Below are 19,416 nucleotides of genomic sequence, written 5' to 3' on the forward strand. Positions count from 1 at the left end.
CAACTGCAGTTGTGATCAGCCAATCAGACAGAGCAAAGAAATGTATCTTTTGAATATGAATGAATGTAAATAACATCTTGAATTGATTTAAATGCAATAAATGGACAAAATGGAGGGAGGGAGGGAGGGAGGGAAGGGGAGAGAGAGAGAGAGAGAGAGAGAGAGAGAGAGAGAGAGAGAGAGAGAGAGAGAGAGAGAAGGATGCCCTCAATTACAGTAGGACACAAGGAGGATAAATGATAAATTTATCATTTGGAGTCTTTGGAAGGCAAGAAACTGAGCAGACTGAAAAGTAGAACAGGCTGCATAAGTAATGTTTCCTACGTCACTTTCCACGTTAACTGAAGGGCTAGTGAGGGGACTCAATCCATTTCTTCAAAAACTATGGACAAATTAAGGCAAATGAGGACACTGGAGAGTCTTGAGATCGCAGCGGTTTCCACATGTGCTGCTGGCTCTATTATTGTCCGAAATTTTCCATAAAGTAATTAATCCGTACTTCGTCAACAGTGACTGTACCTCTAGGAAAATGGATTAAGACAGATCTGCGTATCACCTCAACCTGTAGAAAGGCGTGTGCCCAGTTCCTTCATGCCTCTCTCTGTCTGCGTTTTCTTAAGTTCTTCTGACCTGTTATTATAAATGATAGGCAAGGGAGGAACATCTTTTAAAGACGTATTTTTAATTGTGTGTGCGTGCACACGCGTGTGTATGAGGGCATGCATGTGTGTGCTCCTGTGAGTGCAGGTACCTTCAGAGACCAGAAGAGGATATTGGATCCCATGGAGCTGGAGTTGTAAGACAGTTGGGAGCTCCCCAGTGTGGGTGCCAGAAACTGAACTGAAATCCTCTGTCAGTGCAGCCAATGCTCTTAACTGCTGAGCCATCTCTCCAGCCCCTCCTGTAAATTCTTGACTTCTACTTACCTCTCTCCTAGTTCAGTGGCTCTAAAATGTCGCTGGACCCGAGGATCACCTGGGATGGGATGGTGCTCCTCGTTAGTACAGATTCCAGCCCCGCCGTTGAAGTAGGATTCCAGTGGTTTGAGTTGTAGTGGACTCTCTGCCTCTTATCCACCTCACCCATGCTGCTGATGGCGCCTCTGCGGAAATCCTGGCCTGGCCTGTTGCCTGTGCCGTCGAAGCCTGAGCATGTCGTCACACTCTGGCCACCTTAAGCAAAACAAATGAGGGACCCTGCGTGAATGGCATGCTTGTGGCATTTGCCATTTTACCGAAAAGTGACTCCTTTTGCCTATTACCAAGACAACATAATAAGTGTGGCATCCCCGTGCCTCGGTGAAGTAAGGAGCTAAAAAACCACCAGCAGTGCCCGGGGTGAGAGCACCAGTATTTCTAACAGTCTGGGGTTCTCCCCACAGAGGCTCCTTGACCATGTAGTTGAACGAGGATAGCAATATGGTGATGCTATTTTAGGCTATGAGTGCACCTCCCCTTTCTTTGGTCTGGAGACACCTTAGAAAGCAGCTTGTGGCCACACAACATCCAACATGTTACCTGAAGCCTTAGGGAACTAGACATTTTCTTTCCTGACAGATGATGTTCTCTCTACAAATGCAGATACTCTTGTTCCACAAATATAAATATACTTTAAACAATTTTAAGAATCCTTGTGCTTTATCAAAATATATAGTTGTAGCCAGTAGTTGCTGTAGTTACTATGGCTGTCATGTAAGGTTTATTTTTTACCCCCAGGTTGTGACCAGCTTGTCTGACTCATTTAAGAGATGCCTACAATGCCCCAGGCATGCTCCTGGACTCTGTACATGAGACTGCATCTCATGGAGCTCTGGCCGGCCTGACCTTTGCTGTGCAGCCGACTTCTGCTCTCCTTGCTTCTGTCTTTCAAGTGTTGGGATTCCGGGCCTGTGCCATCATGGCCAGGGGGATGCAGTACTGGGGATCAAGCCCAGGACTTCATGCATGTTAGGCAAACGCTCCGTCACCTAAACTCCAGCTCCAGCTCCAGCTCCCGACTCCTCTTGTCTATTTTGTTTTCTTAAAAAAAGAAGGTTTTAATTGAAAACACTTCCCCCTGCCTTCCCCCCCTCCTACCCCTCTCAGCTACCCTCCATCAAACCCCTGTAATACCCCCCTCAAGTGGATCGCCTCTTTTTATTTGATTATGTTTGGTACATAGACACACACACATGCAATTTCTAGATTTTGATTTATGGGGGGGACACATATGTCACGGCACACATGTGAAAGTCAGAGGACAACTTGCAGGAGTTGGTTCCCTCTTTCCATCATGTGGGTCCCAGGGATCAAACTTGGGTTGTGAGACTTGAAACCCCCTCCCTGACCCCATTTTCTGTTTTTTTATTATTAAGGGTCATATAGATTAAAACTCTTTTTACTTAATGTTAAAGGCTGAGAATAATTTATTCTTACAATTGTACCCATCTGTTCAAGAAACAGGTATCATTTATTCAGATAAAAAGGGTAGAACATAGAAAAATTACTCATTTTTTTCCTTTAGGAAATCCTTGCAGCTGTATTTTAGCTATGTTTTGTTATAGTTTTCTAGTTATCTAGAAAACCACATGAAACCACAATAGTAGTCTACATAATTCTGATTTTGACTTGAATTTAAACTCCAAACTCCCTCCCACTCTTTACCTCAGCCTGTGCCCCTCACTCACTCCTCCCTAACCAGAGAGGGTTAGCGACCCCAGAGCAAGCTGTGAAGCTCTTCCTCCCCCCCCCCCCAGCCCCCGCCAGCACAGCCCTTGCGCCAATGGCCGGAGAAACAGTTGAAGAGAAGAATGCTAATGAAGATGCACATTGTCATGTTCCAAGCTTGCGGGGTTGAAAGGCTCCTCCAGTTGTTTCCTTTAGTTTGGCTGGGCATCCCGAGGCTGCACAAAACACAGCAAAGCATCGGACTTCTCGACATTCCTCCTGTGAGGAGTGCTTTAGAGACTCACGTAGCACAGTCCTCTGTAGACCTCGGCGGCTTGGCTTGATCTTATTTGGGTCACACATCTCTCTGTGCCTAGAGAAGTCAGGAAAAACAGTGAGTGGCAGCCGTGATTTATGGGGAGGCAGTGTGGGCTTCCACTGAATGCTAATCACTGGGAAGCATTTAGGGGGAACTGCAGGAACTGTTGGTTTGTGGCAAATGAGTCATTTGCATAGAGAGATGGACTGGAAGTTTAGAACTGAGCCACAGAGTCACCTAAACCCTTATGACCGACTGCTAAACTTGGTGACAGTTCAGAGAACAAACAAACAACCGAGTTGTGCTGAACAGTAATAAGCGACTTTGGGTGGGTGTAATGAGGCGAGCACCACTACGTGTACAAAGCTGAAAGCATCTGACCACTTCAGGACTAAAGGATCAGGATACCAGACTGTTAAATAAAATACCAGTTACACCCTCAGACTTGCCCATGCTGCTGATAGTGTTGACGATCAGCTTCTCTGGAGGTGTGGGATCCTGGAGTAGACTGGCTTGCATTTGCTGTAGTCCGACTGTCCACACACAGACTGCTGCCTTGGTCTCACAGCACAGCACAGCACAGCACAGCTTTCCTACGAAATGATTTCCTAGCTCTCAGCACAACAGGCGCCTGCCTTAGGAAGCGTTCCTTGAATCGCAGGCAGTGTTCTTTCTCATCTCGGCTCCCTTCCTTCTTCATTTCCATATCTAGCCACAAGAAGAGGGGAGTTAATGATTCATTTGCTCCCTGGTGACCTTTTGAATAACTGGACTGCGATGTATCAGCCAGACTCCAGGTCCCCCTCTCTCCCCCTCCGGCTTCTCTGGTTTGGCTTTAATATTTACAGCCTCCTTGTTGGTCTACATGCCTGAACGCCCGAAGGAAGCAAAACATTTATTGCCTCTCCCTCTCTGAGTTTGGAGCTGTTTCACCCAGCCCCATTCCCGCCTTTGACATCACGGGGAGGCTCCTGGCTGGGCATGGTCTGCCTGCTCTCCTCTGCCTCAGCTGATCCTTTCACCCAAACAAACAATGGATTCTGATTCCGACTCACCTTTCAACTACTCCTGGCCTTCCTTCCCCAAGATGAAGATTCGACGCAGGGCATCCAAGAAAGGTAGATAGATCAGGGTGCCTTTTGTTTGCCCAGAGCCAAACCCTGGCACCTCGATAGCGTGCTCTCACCTCTCTGTCCTGCATTTCTCTGCCTGCCTGCCTGCCTGCCTGCAAGTGAGGGTTGTGTTTTCACATGTCTTTGTAGAGCTCATGCTGTACAAACACTTTGTGTATGGACTTCAGAGGCATACTTATTTCCTCCTTCTGTTCCTTCTACTTTAAAATCTACCTTACTGCCACGATCCATACTTTTAAAAATAATGCAGGATTGGGGAGGTGTCTGGGGGTCAGTACAAGGTAAATGTTTGGGATTCATTTAATCAGAGTTACCTTGGAGTTACCTTGACAATAAAGAGTCCTGTTGATTTAAACATGTCTAGACTTTGTAAAGTTTAAAGAGAACTCGAGCTTGCTACTTACTTTATGCTTCTGATTTTGTGTGTGTGTGTGTGTGTTTTGAAGTTAATTACTTCAAGGAAATTTGTTCCTAAGAGGTCCTATCTAATGATTTGGTAGTTGTTACAAGGAAAGGTTTTGGAAACAGTGATTTCAACAAGAATGTCTCCAGAGAACCCAGAGACCAGTTCTGTTTACCTCCAGTAAGCAAGTAAATTAAAAGCAAGGTCAAGCCGAAGGAAGAAGGGCCTGGGATCTCTGGAGGCGCATGGTGGAAGGGACTTCCTTGGTTTATTCCCTCTTCTCGGGCCCTCACTGTAGTGTGGGCTTGGCAACCAAGAGGAAAGTACTAGGGAAGTGCTCAGAGAAGAGACTCTCCCATCCCGGCTAGGGTGTCAGAGGTTCTTGTTGCCTTCCGAGGCTTGCAAGAGCCAGAGAGGCAGTAGGCTGCCCTTCCCTTTCCCTGTCTTGTTAGAGACTTGTGTGGTCACCTTTAACTCCAGGGGAAGGAACACGGAGGATGGCAGGCTAAGGGGCATTTCTCCTGACGTTTCTGTCTTCAGAGCTTGCCAGCTCTGTACAGCAGTGTTGTACCTGAGGTACTCTGTGTTCCCATAGGAGGATGGACTCCAGGGGTCGTCCACGTACCTAATTAGCTTCAAGGATTTTCTTCCAAACTTCTAGGGTAAACTAAAGGTGTTTGTTTGTTTGCCTATTAGCTGGGATTAAAGCAATTTTAGGAATAAGGTGAATTGGACATGAGGGGACGCAGGAAGCCTCGGCCTCAATACTGTTTCCAGGCTGATCCACTGTCATCTTTGAAATGCAGCCATCAGAAATCTTAATATTTAGTGTTTAATGTACTATTTTGTTATCCTGTCTTAAAACCAATTTCTTCTTTATTTTGTACCCAAAAAAGGTTCTTTTTATTTTACATAATTTTATTGATTTTATAGATATAAGGAAGAGATTTTAAAATGTCAGTGGTAAAGCTTGTCTCCCTTTAAAGGATGTAGTGCATATATTAAAGGCATAGTGTATTGTCATTACATGATTCTGGGAAATATACGCATGCAGGAGAGAGTTAGCTGCATGTCAAAGTGAGCCCATATGCAGATAGAAAAAAAAAAGAGTAAAACTTTAGCAGAAGGTTAATCTGGGTAAAGAGTATGTGGTAATCTTTGTGTTATTCCTACTTTTTCAGATCTTTTGTGATTTGCAATTATTATCAAACAGTAAAGTTTTACAAAATGTGACTTATTTCCAAGAGGGGACATACATAGAGGCCCTAAGAATTGAAGGTGCGTTTTTTAGTTGTGGTGTACCGGGAGTGTAGCCAGAACAGGTTACTTCCATTTTGTATTTATGTTGTCTGGACAACCTACTGGATGCCTATACTTTAGGAGCTGGGACTCCAGGTAGGGAGCAACCTGGGAGGGAAGGGATTATGATTGGAAGCCAGGGAGAGCCTTGAGAGGCCAGTGGAGTGGTAGGAACATATGAATCACACTCTCCCTTTAAATCCAAATTTGGAGCTCTGCCAGCCTGAGCCAGAGCAGAAAGTCATAGCAAAGCTATGTATAAATTAAACCTGGTTCAAGTGAAAGCAAGTACCTGGGTAGGAAAATGATTAACTCTTTGCCACCAGGAAACAAAAGGTAAGTGAGAATGAAGTCAGTGGGCCAGCGTCGGGGGTTGTTAGACTACCTAGCCCATGGCCTTCCTTGGTTAGGTGATGGGGACCTAGTTGTGAAGAAAGTGATTGGCCCTACTGTACTATCAGCTGGGCAGAATTCCAGACCCGTAAGCCCGTAGAGAGCCAAGAGGGCTATAGCGATAAGCCAGGCCAGCCACCTTACCTCCAGGAGAAGGAGGTAAAGCTCAGAGAGACTCAGCAAAGAACTGATCAAATATGTCCAACAAGCATCTCTGGAGTGACAGATGCTTAAAGGTCAGGTCAGCCCTGGGCCTGCATTGCACATCTCCCAGGGCCCAGGTACACCAGTTCCTTCCCTCCCCCACTTAGTAACAAAACAACAACAACAACAACAACAACAACAACAACAACAACAACAAAACCCATAAGAAATCTGACTTTGACAAGGTCTATGTAGTCCTGGCTGGCTTGAATTTGCTATGTAGACCAGGCTCAGAGATCTACCAGTCTTTGCCTCCCAAGTGCTGGTATTAAAGGAGTGTGCCATCCTACCTGGCCCAATAAATCTGATTTTGTACCCTAGTGGCCAGATTGTGAAGAATAGTGCTCTCTTGTCTTTGAAAGGGTGACACCATTGTTAGTGTGTCTGCAACAGTAAGAATTTCTCTTCATTCTCTCCATCAGCCCTCAGTTCATGCGTGTGTGTGTGTGTGTGTGTGTGTGTGTGTGTGTGTGTGTGTGTGTGTGCATGTGTGCGCACGCGCGTATGCGTGTGCATGTGCCAAGGCCAAAAGTCAACATCTGACATTGTTCCTTCAGAGCTGTCTACTTTTTCCGAGACAAGGTTTTTCCCTGGGCCTGGGGCTTACAATTAAGTTAGACTAGCTAACTTAATTAAGCCCCAGGGATCCACCTGTCTCTACTTCCCCAACGCTGGGCTGGGATTACAAGCCTCTGCCACCATACTTGGTTTTTTTCTTTGGGGGCTGAACTCAGGTCCTATGGTAAGCACTGAACAGCTGAACCGTCTTTCTGGTTCCTCTCCTTTTCCTTCTAATCATCAGCAGTTATTCTCCCCCTGGAGCTCCAGCCACCTCGGAAGTCTTGGAGGAGGATCTTGGGGCTTTGAATTTATGGTCTATCAAACAAACATCTCTTGTATTTATTAAGGTATATGTTCTTCTAGTCTCTACTGTTGGTTCCCCATAGTCACCCTATTTTCTTGTATTTCATTCCCCTGGAGGTCCTCTCCTGTCCCTGTTCTCAGTTCTTTGATAGATATTCAGACATATCCACACTGCCAGCTTGCTTAGCAAGTGATAAGAAGTTTCAACAGGGGTTCGTAATAAGAAAACCCACCAAACAGCATTTTAACTCAGTACTTGCTTTTCCTCCTGCCTTTAGAGAAGGAGACTATGTCACCATTCTTTGGAAATGACGGGTGCCATGGAAGCAGTTAAAGCCAAGTTGCCCAACGTGAGACCTGGGGAGGCCATTCTCAGAAGCTCTCCTCCGTCATCTCACAGGCAGCCCCAGGACAAGTCATTTTTTGGATCCCAGTGGTTAATAATTGGAGTAGGTCAGAATCCATGACCGTTCTGCTTCATGGGCTCTAGGAATGCCTGGATTTTTGTTTGTTGGTTTCAGTAGGCAATTCAACTATGAAATTTAATGTTTGTTAATCAAAGATTAATCATAAAAAAACCCACAGAGATTGGACTTCATGTAGGTTCCCATCATTATCATTCAATCTTGAAAGAGCAAACTTTAATGTAAGTCATCGGAGGCTCAGGATTGTCTACATGTTTCCCTTGGTCACTTCATCCCCTCCTGCGGTGTCTCCCATGCTCTCCTCCCCCAGGTCATAGCAGGTCCCTCTCCAGGGAGGCAGAAGGTGAAGAGGTACCAGTTTTCTTTTCATGTGGGAAGAGCCTCCACAGTTCCAAAGGAGCCAGTACAAACTAGAAAGTTTGACAACCCTGAAAAGCTTGGATAATATAGAATGTTGCAGTCACAGTCCGACGAAACAGTACTATGTGGTGCTTTACCAATTGTTATTGAAGTGTAATAGATGCTTGCCATAGGGAATATGTAACTTATCATTTATTTATTTTGGTTTTTTGAGACAGGGTTTTTCTATGTATAGTCCTGGCTGCCCTGGAACTCACTTTGGAGACCAGGCTGGCCTCGAACTCACAGAGATCCACCTGCCTCTGCCTCACGAGTGCTGGGACTAAAGACATGTGCCACCACTGCCCAGTGGAATATATGATTCTTAAAATAACTGTAATAAAGAAGGAGATTGCATCTGTTTTATAAATGAAGAAAGCGAGGCTTAGAGAGTGCCGTTGTTTGAGTATGGCTTGTGTTACCTAAGTAAGGGCTCATATGTTGGCAGCTTGACTCTCAGTATAGTGCGGTTGAGATGTTGAGACTTAAATGAAATAAGACCCAGTGGAGGGGGTTGGGTCACAAAAGGCCCTTCCCCTCGGAAGAGATTAAGGCAGTCCGTTTGGGGACCCACCCTTGTTAGTTCTTGGGAAGGTTGTTATTGAAACAGCAAGACTGGCCCTCGCCTGTCTGCAGGCTGCCTGGCTTACGTGGATTCCTCCCTTGACAACCCCATGCTGCGACGCTATTGCCTTCATGTGACACAATGAAGGGGCCCTCACGAGAGTCAGTGCTGTGCTGTTTTGACTTTAAACCTCCTGAACTCGGAGCTAAACAGACCTTTTTAATTTATAAGCTACCTAACTTCAGATACTTTGTGATACCCACAGAAAATAGAGTGTTTCAAAGTTGATCCCACAGGTATATTCCTAGAAAGGAAATGCAGAGACTGGGAACCATTTCAGTAAGGAAGGGGGATGAATGGAGTAATGACATGAATCAAGTGAAGGATTTCCCACGTATGTTGTCACCTAAAAAAAAAAAAAAAAAAAAAGAGGTAGACCCTGAATGTTGGATGGGATGTCATCTTCTTTTATTAGTTGGGGATTCTAAGGCCAGGAAAGAAGAAATGAATTGTTCAGCCTTGGCACCCATAGTAACAAAACTAAGCCTGAACACAGACACCGGCCATACATGGTTTTGTGCTTCTCGGTATGTGTTCCACCTCTTGGTTGGGCTAATGGATGGAGGACTTGAAGGACTTGCCGCCATGGGTAGAAAGGTGCCCTTGTATCTCACCACTTCAGCTCATCCCTCCCCCTTGTGAACTTTTGTCTAGGAAGAGAGGTAGCCAGGATGGCTTTAGAGGTTCCAGATGCAAGAGCTATTGTTAGGCTTTGAAATCCCCCACTCCCAGGCATGGTCCTTGCACATATCCATGGTTTGGGTCTGGAGACTGATGGATAGGAGCATGGAAGTAGGAAAATTGAAACCACGAAGGAGTGTGTCTTAGGTAGAGTTTCTATTGCTGTGAAGAAACACCATGACCATGGCAACTCTTATAAAGGAAAACATTGAATTGGGGCTGGCATACAGTTCAGAGCTTCAGTTTGTTATCGTCATGGTGGGAAGCATGGCAGCACATAGGCAGACATGGTGCTGGAGAAGGAGCTGAGAGTTCTACATCTGGATCAGCAGTCAGCAGGAAGAAAGAGAGACTCTGGGACTAGCTTTAGCATTTGAAACCCCAAAGCTCATGCCCAGTGACATACTTCTTCCAACAAGGCAACTCCTATTCCAGCAAGGCCATACCTCTTAATACTACTCCCTAAGCATTCAAATATGAGTCTGTGGGGGCCATTCTTATTCAAACCACCACAGGGTGATCATGCTAGGAAACTCACTGTTTTCTAGATTGAGAGAGATGTACAAAATGATGAAGTACACCAGGAGATGACGGATTTCTACTTTCCTTTCTGTGCTGCGGTCTTGCTGTATTACTCAGTCTGGTCTTGAATTCTGGGGTTCAGATGATTTCTCCTGATTGAGCCTCCCCAGTAGTAGGACTACAGACATGTGATACCATGTTTGTTTTGTTTTGTTTTGTAAATGAGCTCATTTAATATTTGAAGGACAGATATTTGATCTGAAAAGTAACTCTTAATTTGCATTTAGAAGTGTGAGGACATTTCAGAAGTTTAGTGGTCATTATTAAAATTACATTAACTTCATGAGCTTACTCATTCCTTTCCTCCTTTTTATGGAATAGAGGTGTGTGTGTGTGTGTGTGTGTGTGTGTGTGTATGTGTGTGTTTGGGTTTAATCTAGAAATTTACACAGGAATGCCTGAATGAATAGGTCACTTCAGAAAGCCTTAAGAAGATAAATCTTGGGGGCTAGAGAGATGCCCCAGCAGTTAAGAGCACTAACTGCTCTTTCAGAGGACCCAAGGATCAGTTTCTAACACTCACATGGCAGCTAACAACTGCCTGTAACTCCAAGATCTGACACCCTCATACAGACATACATGGGGGCAAAACACCAATGCACACAAAATAAAAATAAATAAATTATTTAAAAAAAAAGAAGAGAATCTTCCCCTTAAGGTGACATAACTCACTAGGGTGTCTTTGCTCTGGGTGAGCTTAGTTTCATAGAGCGCAGTTTCATGCCAGACTCTGCCCAGAAATGTCTCTGCATCACTAAGGAGAGGCAGACAACACAGCTAACATGCTTCATCTCCCCTTAACTGAACAAATACTTATCCACATTTTTGAAAGTGATCCCCCTCCCATCTCTGTAGGGGGAAAGGAAACAGTATTATTGTCTCCATGTTTGGGGGGACTTCTCCCCAAGTCCCACAGGAGAGACCAGTACAACTTACTGTTGAATTTCACAATGTAGTTTGGTGGGGTGGGGTGGGGGGATGCTTGCCCAGCATCTGTGAGACATATGCTTGTTCAATCCCCAGCCCCGAACCAAAACGAAACAAAAGCTGAAAAGCTGTAGGAAGGTAAGGTGGAAGGCATCATGAAGGGATGGCACTCAGCAGCCTGTGGTGAACTGATGGGGTTTGAACAGGCAGGGTGGTCCCTCAAAGCAAATGTGCAGAGTCAGACATACACGGGGCAGAAGAAAGTGATGGAAAAGAACCCAGTCGTTGTGGACTGCTGATTCATGAGGCTGTGGAAATGTTGTGTAACACCGAGTGTTTGACTGGCCTGTGTGCTTATCTGTATCTATCTGCTTGGCACTTTCCCCTTTGCTGAATAGCACTCACATGAGAGCGTGCCTTCCGAGGTACACTGAGATGGGGCTCTCACCCAGATGAGACCAACCAGAATGTTCCCGCTGCCACAGTGATAGGCCATCGGTGGGCACATCACCCAGACATAGCCAATCAGAATCCTTCCTGTGGATGTCTCAAACTGGAATTTGGAGGGAAATGCCTTTCTTCTCGGGTGGTATCTCTGGAAAGATTGGTGGCAAAGCCATTATCTATAGAAAAACTGGTCTGTAGTCAGAAGGAATGCAAAGGAAGCAAATTAATGACAAGTTCCTGTGAGGCTCCAGGCCTTTGCACTGGTCTTTGAGGCCCCTGTAGTTGCCTACTTCCCTCGTCAAGCTTTGGCTGTTAAATTCATTCAGTTCTGTGAGTTACCCTCATGGTCTCCTCCATCCCCTTTTATTTTTGTTTAGCAAATTTAGGAGAATATCGCTTCTCACAAACTGGAAACCTCTGACTTTTCCTTCATGATGTAGCTCATAGACCCTTCCCCAGGTCTTTCTTGCCCCCCCACTCAGCATTCTCTCTCAGGTGCCATTCTGCTTGGCATGTGCTCTTCTCGTAGCCTTTCTCCATCAGAGCTGGCATCTCACATCTCCCCTAAGTTCCTGGAAAGTGGGGGTTGTCCTATGCATTTCGTATCTCCAGTGTTGGATCATGGAAGGCAAGCAGTAAATATTGATTGATTCATTCACTGTTTGTTTATTTTTTTTGTCTACAGTCAGTTTAATTTCCACAAAGTATAGACAGTAGGATGGGGACGGGGGGGGGGGGAGTATATTTTAACTCATATGGAAAACATGGTTTGATGTAATAATGTAAAGTCATTTTCAGCAGCTGCTTGGTATCATTGGATAATTTGGTATCCTAGATTTCTCTTGTCAACTCTTCACCCGGTCCTTGTTAATATTTAATCTGGCTTCCTGGTGAGAGTGGAGGGCAGTTGGTGGTGGTAGGAGCCTGGTACTTGAATCTGTACACTGCTCTCTGGGTCTTACTGGACTGACCTAGCCTCTTCTCAGAAGCGTGACTTCTTGACTTTGGCACTTGTGACCAAGGTCTACTGCCGGGGTCATCTCCTGGTGTCAGGCAGGGCTTGGTGAGTCTCCGTCTGGACTTCTAGTGACTTGGCTTTCCTTTGGCTCTCATATGACAGAACCTTGGGGGGTCTCTGTCGTTGGATGCTGTCCCAGATGCTCTCTCCAGGAACATCTACCATACATCTTGATTTGCCCTGTGGTGGATACGATGACCAGCCATATGTGCTCAACCCAGCCCCTGACTGCTTCTCTCTGGGGTTTTGGGATCTCAGAGTACCTTCCTGGCATATAGGCAACCCGGAGCAACCTGGAGAAGCCAAGGCTGGCACTGCTGTGTGATTTTCTGTGCATGCACCTCATTTCCTCAGGATTCAGATGATCTGAATGAAACAAACAAACAAACAAAACCCCACCCATTGTCAGAGTGGACCCAACCTATCTCACACTGCTTGCCCCAGGCAGAGAAACCACTTCTTTGTAGCTTTAATCCCCATTATCCTCACAGTGGAGGGCCCTGAGCATGGGCAAATCCCATATCCAGCTCTCTTCCATGTTTATCTGCCCCAGAGTTTCTCCATGATAATGAAATAGGACTCAGGAATTCAGTAGTTTCTCAACCAGGAGAAGCCTGGAATGATTTGAGGCATGCCAGGCAGCACTTAGCTTTCGTCATTCATTCACTCGCTCACCCACACATTCATTCATTCAAAATGATCTTGTTGAAGACACTGAAGAATAAGTGATTCTCCAAGAATCATTCTCTCTTGTGCCTTGTCTATGGTAGAACTCAGTAACTTCTGATGACTTCTGGGAAGTGAAACATATATTACTCTGGAGACAAGTCCTAGGGAGTTAAAACTTCTTGCAGCACTGGAAATGAACAAAATCATGTCTGTGTGCCAGTGTCTTTCCATATGAAGCGTTTGAATTATCCATTGAGTGCCCATGATGATGACATGTGGGGACATCTTCCTTACCATTTGTTTATGCTTTTAGAATTACTTGAAGTGGTTTTGAAAAAAACAAAAACCAAAGAGGAAAACAGTTTCTGTTTTTGCGGCCTTCGGGTCTCTCTTGGGCTTGTGTCGTGTGGTAGTTTTCGCCGCAGCCTGCCAATGTTGCCCCTTGTGCTCATTTACTTCAGGCCTTGGAGGATTTCACCAAGGAGGAAAGGGATTGTTGACTGAGTCTAGTCACACCAAAGTCCACACACCAAAACAATATCTACTTGACTGCTCCGTGGGAAGCAGAGCAGAAACAAATTATTTACACACTCGAGAGTCTGTGCAAGTGTAAACATGTGCTTTGGAAGGCCCCTTTGTGCTGCTATAATTAGGAGTGAGGACTACAGAAGATTTGGGGGGAAATGGTTGCTCTCAAAAGACTGCGCTTTCTCCCTGCCCCTCACTTTCCTCATTGCCTTTTAGGTGTGATGGAGACGGGGTGGGGGACTGGTTTCTCATTCAATAATTATGACTGTTAAATGTTTCAAACAGCAGAAAAGGACCTTGCTAAAGGTCTGATGGAACAGAACCAAATTTAAGTGGGTATGGACAAGAGGGTTTGCCCCTCTGAGGAAGGAGTCCACTGGCTTCTGTGTTTGGCCATCACTCTAGGTAGCAGGACTAGGAAGTGAGGTAAGACCCCAGGAGGTAAGGCAAGTTCCAAGGATACCAGACACTCTGGTATGATGGTCAGAGGTCTCCTGGTTTCTCTCTTGGGCTTCTCTTGGTACAGACTGAGGTCTACAAGTAACCTAGCTTCCATCCAACCCACAGGAAATTCCTGGGCTGGACCTCTTTTTGGAATCTGGATAATTTTCTGTGTAGCCACAGGTCCAGCTCAGAAGAGCTTGAGGTGAGATCTTCCATGCCAAGACTAATGGCAGCCAAGTCCCGAGAGAGCCTCGAAGAGGAATGGCTAAGGAGAGGAGCAACAGTTCCCTGGGAATGGTCACTCTCAGTGCTGGGTAGCTGTATACTTTCTTCTGGATCACAGTACAATCAGTGGGAGGACCTTCCGTGCACTCCGGAACTTCGCAAAGGTCCTTTAAATTGGGAAACGGAGACAAAGGGGGAGGGTTTGTGCTTGGTCATCTCTGGGTTTGTTCCACAGTAGTTCAGTCCCTCACACACCAGGACAGGGTTACCACTAACCTCTCCCCTTTGCTCTGAATTTTGCTCTGCCCCCTTTCATCTGGTAGTTCTGGAATGGAACCCAGGGCTTTGTGCACTATGGCTGACCTACACCCCCAGCCCACCTTACATTTCTAGGCATGAATGTGTGAGAGAGATTTTTTGGGGGGAAGAAGTAGGGAAGACAGAGGTAGTAGAGAGATGGGAGAGGGTGAGAGTGGTTGGTATGTGTTATGTACATGTTTGAAATTTTGTACATTTGTCAAGGAAAAATGTAAACAACAGAAAATAAAATAACTAGAAAAAATGAATATGTTAATACCCATGTGGTTATGGAGAATACAGATGACAGGTCGTTAAAAACAGCCCTGTGTACTAATAGGGAAAACATTTCCAGATAATACATTTGTGCATACATTACCTGATACGGGTGGCTTACTGATGAACTACTGTTTTGCATGAAAAGACACATTGCAAAAGAAATGGACTCCCCCCTCTCTTGTTTTATATGTAAAGATGCTATTCTTGAAAATCTAGAAATTACAGATCATAAAAATTTGAAAGTAAAAACAAAATATACCTCATGGTGTGCAGTTATCTCTTGGCTTTCCTCTCCAGCTCTTACTCCTGGGTATTTTGAACATTATGCTGTTAAAACAAAATGAAATTATGCAACTGCTGTTTTATGGATGTTTTCTCAGTCAGGCTCTCACTGTCATATCCTGGCAGCAAGTTACCAGGAGAAATTACACATGGGGGACCCAGGAAGTAGGCAAACACACCCAGGGATAAGTCCCACTGGAACATATTAAAGAGAGTTCTTAATGGGAAAATTCCAGACATCGTTCAAATACCATTTTCTTTAAATTGTTTTAATATACATGAATGTAAGTTATATTAATCGTAATCCATTTGTTGCAAAGCTGATGAAAATTTCAACTTTTCCTACTTGTATATTGTAACACTGTAAGTATAAAATCACGCTTACTTTGTCTCAGATGTGTGCTATATTATATATTTAGAGGCATTAATTTGTGGAAAGAAAAATTGAATGATATTATTTCTTGACAGTTCAATCCTCTAAGAATAATAACAAATGATTATAGGTAATTCATCTAGACTATTACACACACACACACACACACACACACACACACACACACACACACACACATTCACACACTCTGCATGCACCCACACTGCATGCACACACACCCTGAAAGGCAGTTCAGAATTGTCTGCCAGACTAGACTAGAGCCGTGCCTGAATTTCTAAAATAGTTTCTGTGAAATATTTGAGCATATGTCAGTTTTTATGGATGTGATACCAACATTTTTTGAAAAACCAAGAAAACCACGTTCCCACCAAACCTTCTTTCTTTCCTTTCACAAGGTCAGGTGTCTATTCCGAGTGCATTCCAACAGTGGAATCTTCACTGGGAAGTAAATGTTCACCAATATTAGGAATATTAATTTCACATTGATCTTAACAACCCTTGACCTGTCGATTGAATAGTCTCTGCTAGAGTAGATTCCAGAGTCAAACACTATTTCCCTTGTTTCCAAACAGAACATACAGTAACCGCAGAGATATAGTAAAGTGCTCGGAGTCTAGCAGGGTGGCTGCCAGTTGTTGGTTCTGTGATTTTTGGGGGGCCTTGAAGGACACTTTGGTGTCCTTGCCCACATTTTTTGGGGATCAGATGGTTGAGTAGAGCCACAGGTGTCTGGTTCGTAGTAAGGACAACGTATGTCGTTGTCATCGCTTGTCAGTATCATGTGGAACGGGTGTGCCGAGGGTGATGCTTTCCTTGTATTTCCCATTTTATTTCTTCTTATTCAACGCTTTTTCTCCTTTCACCCAGTTCCTTCATCTACAAGTTTGCCTAACGACTCCTTATTTCTTAAGAAGAGTGAGCACCTGTAGTCTATTGTATGTTTTTAAGGCAGAATCTCGTTGTGTAGCCCAAACAGGATTTACAGACACGGTCCTCCTGCCTCAGCCTCCAAGTGTTGGGATTACAGCCTTGTGGTGCCATGACCAGCTCCTGATGTTTTAAATAGTACTATTCTCAGGCTGTTGATACCAGGGGCAAAGGAAGCCACAGGGTCTGTGTTGTTCCATTTGCTGTGTTTATTGGTCAGCCCCAACCAGGAAGTTACCTCTATCCGGAGAAGTGAAATGAAAATTTTTTCTCTGGAGTGTGGTAGGTGATTGGGAAGGAAAGCCTGTTGACCCTGCTGAGACTTGGCAGGTGACAGTAATGACTGTACTGAGGATGTTTACGAAGGTCAGAGAAGCAGAGACGCCTGGGCTGGGCCCAGTGGGTATTGCAACTAGCAGGTTCATGTTGAATGTCGGGAGTAGAGCTAGACTAAGAGGGAGAAAGAAGAAAGAGCTGGAGCAGAGCAAGAAAAACTGGGACGAAGCCAAGGAAGCTTCCAGAAGCCGAGAAGACATTTCAGCCCCCTAAGAGTATTCTCTTCATTGTTCCTGGTACAAGTTTGTTTTCTTGGGGTAAAATGATTCCTTACTTCCACAGTTATTGATTGCATATTGAGTATGGTCTGGCCTGCTTCTCGGCACTGGGGACAAAGTGAATAAGATGTTCAAAGTCGCTTTCCTAACAGGACTTAGGTTCTTGGAAGGAAATGGTCACACAGAGTAAGCAGATATAACTGGTGTGAGAGAAGACAAAGTAGGATGGAGTGAGTGACTGGGAGGAGTGCTGCTGTGAGTCCCAGTGGATGGGACAAGGGCTGTCCTCGGAGGGCCACTGCTGCCAGTGGTGGCCAGCGGTTCAAAGGCCGCCTCACACTCGATCCTGCAGCCAGGCTTACCTAACGTGCCATGCCTAGTGATTCACAAGAAATCTTCCTATGTTCATATATTCCTGATTTTGTGATTTTTGTCTTTTTTCTCCCCTGGAGAGGAAGACCAAACCCAGGGCCTTGATCTTGCTAGGCAAGCGCTCTCCAACTGAGCTAAATCCCCAACCCTTAGCTCTCTGTTTAAGACAAAGCACACTGCAGGAAGAAAAAAAAAAAAGGAACAAAGGAAGGAAAGGAGGAAGGAAGGAGTAAATGAATGAGACTCATTTGCCTGACTGTGGTCAAGAAACTTCTGGACTGCAAAGCCCTCCCTAGCTTTTGTGGTGAGAGCTTGGCAGGGAGTGGGTGAGAGCAGGCCAGGCAGCAGCTTTGCAGGAAGCTGGCCACAGGTTTGTTTATGTCTGGGTGTGTTTCTCTTACATAACTAGGCAAGTAGGCTACACTTTCCTTTAGCTACCAGGCCTGGCCTTCCAGAAGGCACGCTGGCTTCCATCAGAAGTCAGCTTGTAGACAGCCAGGCTGCTCTGTGTGAGTAACCACTCCCTGCCAGATTTGTAGCATCTCGGAGAGAAGGGAGGCACTTCAGCCACCTCCTCCTCCCTCCCTCCCTTCTTGGTGCCGAAGGGCCCTCTTCCCAGGACAAAAATATCTCCCTTGTTATCTCCTGTCACTGGAGTGTCTGGCATAGCAAGGAAGTACTGAGGGGAATCTGTGGTTTAGGGAGCCCCAGTGGAGCTACCCAGAAGCGAGGATAATAACTGAAGGAGGACTGGGGATCTCCTGAGCAGCTGTTGAGCCTGTAGGGTCCTCAGGAGGAAGCTGGCCCAACATCCACTCTGTCTTGTCATTATCCGCTCATTCCTGAACCGCCCGCCCCCGCTGTTCTGGGGACACGCCATCTCCCACTGATTTCCCCTCTGAAGCTGTAATCCCTCAGATTTAGAAGTTTTCGTTCTTGAGTCATGGGAGAGAAATCCTACTGGAAGGGAGATAAAAGTACCATTTTACGTGGTTTTTATGCAACACATGCAATGTCTGCTGTGTTCCATTTGCCTTGGGTTTTGTTGTTGTTTTGTTTTGCTTTTTGGGACCGGACCTCATGTAGCCCAGGCTGGCCTTAAACTCACTGTGTAGCCAAGGCTGACTTTGAACTCCTGATCCTCTGGGCTCTATCTCCTAAGTGTTGGGATTACAGGAGTGTGCTGTCACGGCAGACTTGGGTTGTTTTTAAACATGCGAAGTTATAGTTTAGAGTGAAATTGTTTGTTTTATTTTGTGTGTGTGTGTGTGTGTGTGTGTGTGTGTGTGTGTGTGTATGTATGTGTGTGTGTCTGTCCATGGGATGTGTAAGTCAGAGGTCAATCTGTGAAGTCACTTCTCTCCTACTTCACACAGGTCCTGGGGGTGGGACTCATCAGGGTTGCCCTCTTACCCACTGAACCACGTGACTGGCCCAAAGTTATTTTAAAAAACCAACACTACACACAAATATCAAAACCCAACCCTGGGGTCTGGAGAGACTTTGTCACAGTAGGTGATCCTTGGGGTGATAGAGCAATGATAAGGTCTGGGAGGTGGCCAGTGTCATCCTGGGTCACACCAGGTCACTCCCACACTGAGCCATTCCCACCTAGCTACACTGTCAGGTAGGTTTAGAGCATCTCCTCTCTGTGTGACAAGCAGTCTGAGAGCAGTATTTTTAGGGAGACAGGTTTATTTGAGTCACAGTTCTGTGGGAGGGAAGATGTGGTAGGAGAGACTCAGTCTGTGTGGATGGGAGCTTGTAGCTGTGACTTCTCTCATGGGGACAACCTTGACTGCCTGTCAGTGTCTGTCAGCTAGGCCCCACAGCTTCCTAGAACAGTACCTCTAGGTGGGGAGCAAGTTTTCACACCTATGAGCTCATAGGGGATGTTTCACAGTCAACCTGTAGTAATTCGGTATTCCTTTTACAAGTTGCTCTCTGTGTGTGTGGGCACGTGTGTTTGTGAGCCTGTGGAAGCCAGAGTACAACCTCAGTATCCTTCCTCAAGGGCTGGCCACCTTGCTGTTTACTCAAGAGAGATCTTTCCTTGGCATGGGACTCACCAAGTGGCTTGG

The 19,416-nt window shown here is 45.5% G+C and overlaps 1 protein-coding gene and 1 long non-coding RNA gene across 7 annotated transcripts in view; one reads left to right on the top strand and one right to left on the bottom strand.

Annotated features, from left to right (window-relative positions):
- Arhgef28 (Rho guanine nucleotide exchange factor 28) overlaps nt 1-19,416 on the top strand; it is a 300,377-nt gene that overhangs the window by 177,372 nt on the left and 103,589 nt on the right. The window contains exon 1 of one of the 6 annotated variants that reach the window (XM_052743481.1): nt 3,868-4,082. The exons of the other annotated variants lie outside the window; for them this stretch is intronic. Within the exon in view, the coding sequence (XP_052599441.1) occupies nt 3,998-4,082 (85 nt within the window). The 5' untranslated portion in view covers nt 3,868-3,997. Of the gene's footprint in view, nt 1-3,867; nt 4,083-19,416 lie in introns of those variants that run through there. 6 annotated transcript variants of the gene reach the window in all.
- On the bottom strand, nt 417-2,661 carry LOC128113647 (uncharacterized). Its single transcript, XR_008219568.1, has 2 exons — nt 927-2,661; nt 417-630 (listed from the first exon to the last, which is right to left on the bottom strand). It is a non-coding gene; the product is annotated as an uncharacterized LOC128113647 (long non-coding RNA).

This window comes from Peromyscus californicus, unplaced genomic scaffold (assembly GCF_007827085.1).
Source record: "Peromyscus californicus insignis strain IS unplaced genomic scaffold, ASM782708v3 Scaffold_18__1_contigs__length_77618521, whole genome shotgun sequence".
Taxonomy (NCBI): Eukaryota; Metazoa; Chordata; class Mammalia; order Rodentia; family Cricetidae; genus Peromyscus; species Peromyscus californicus.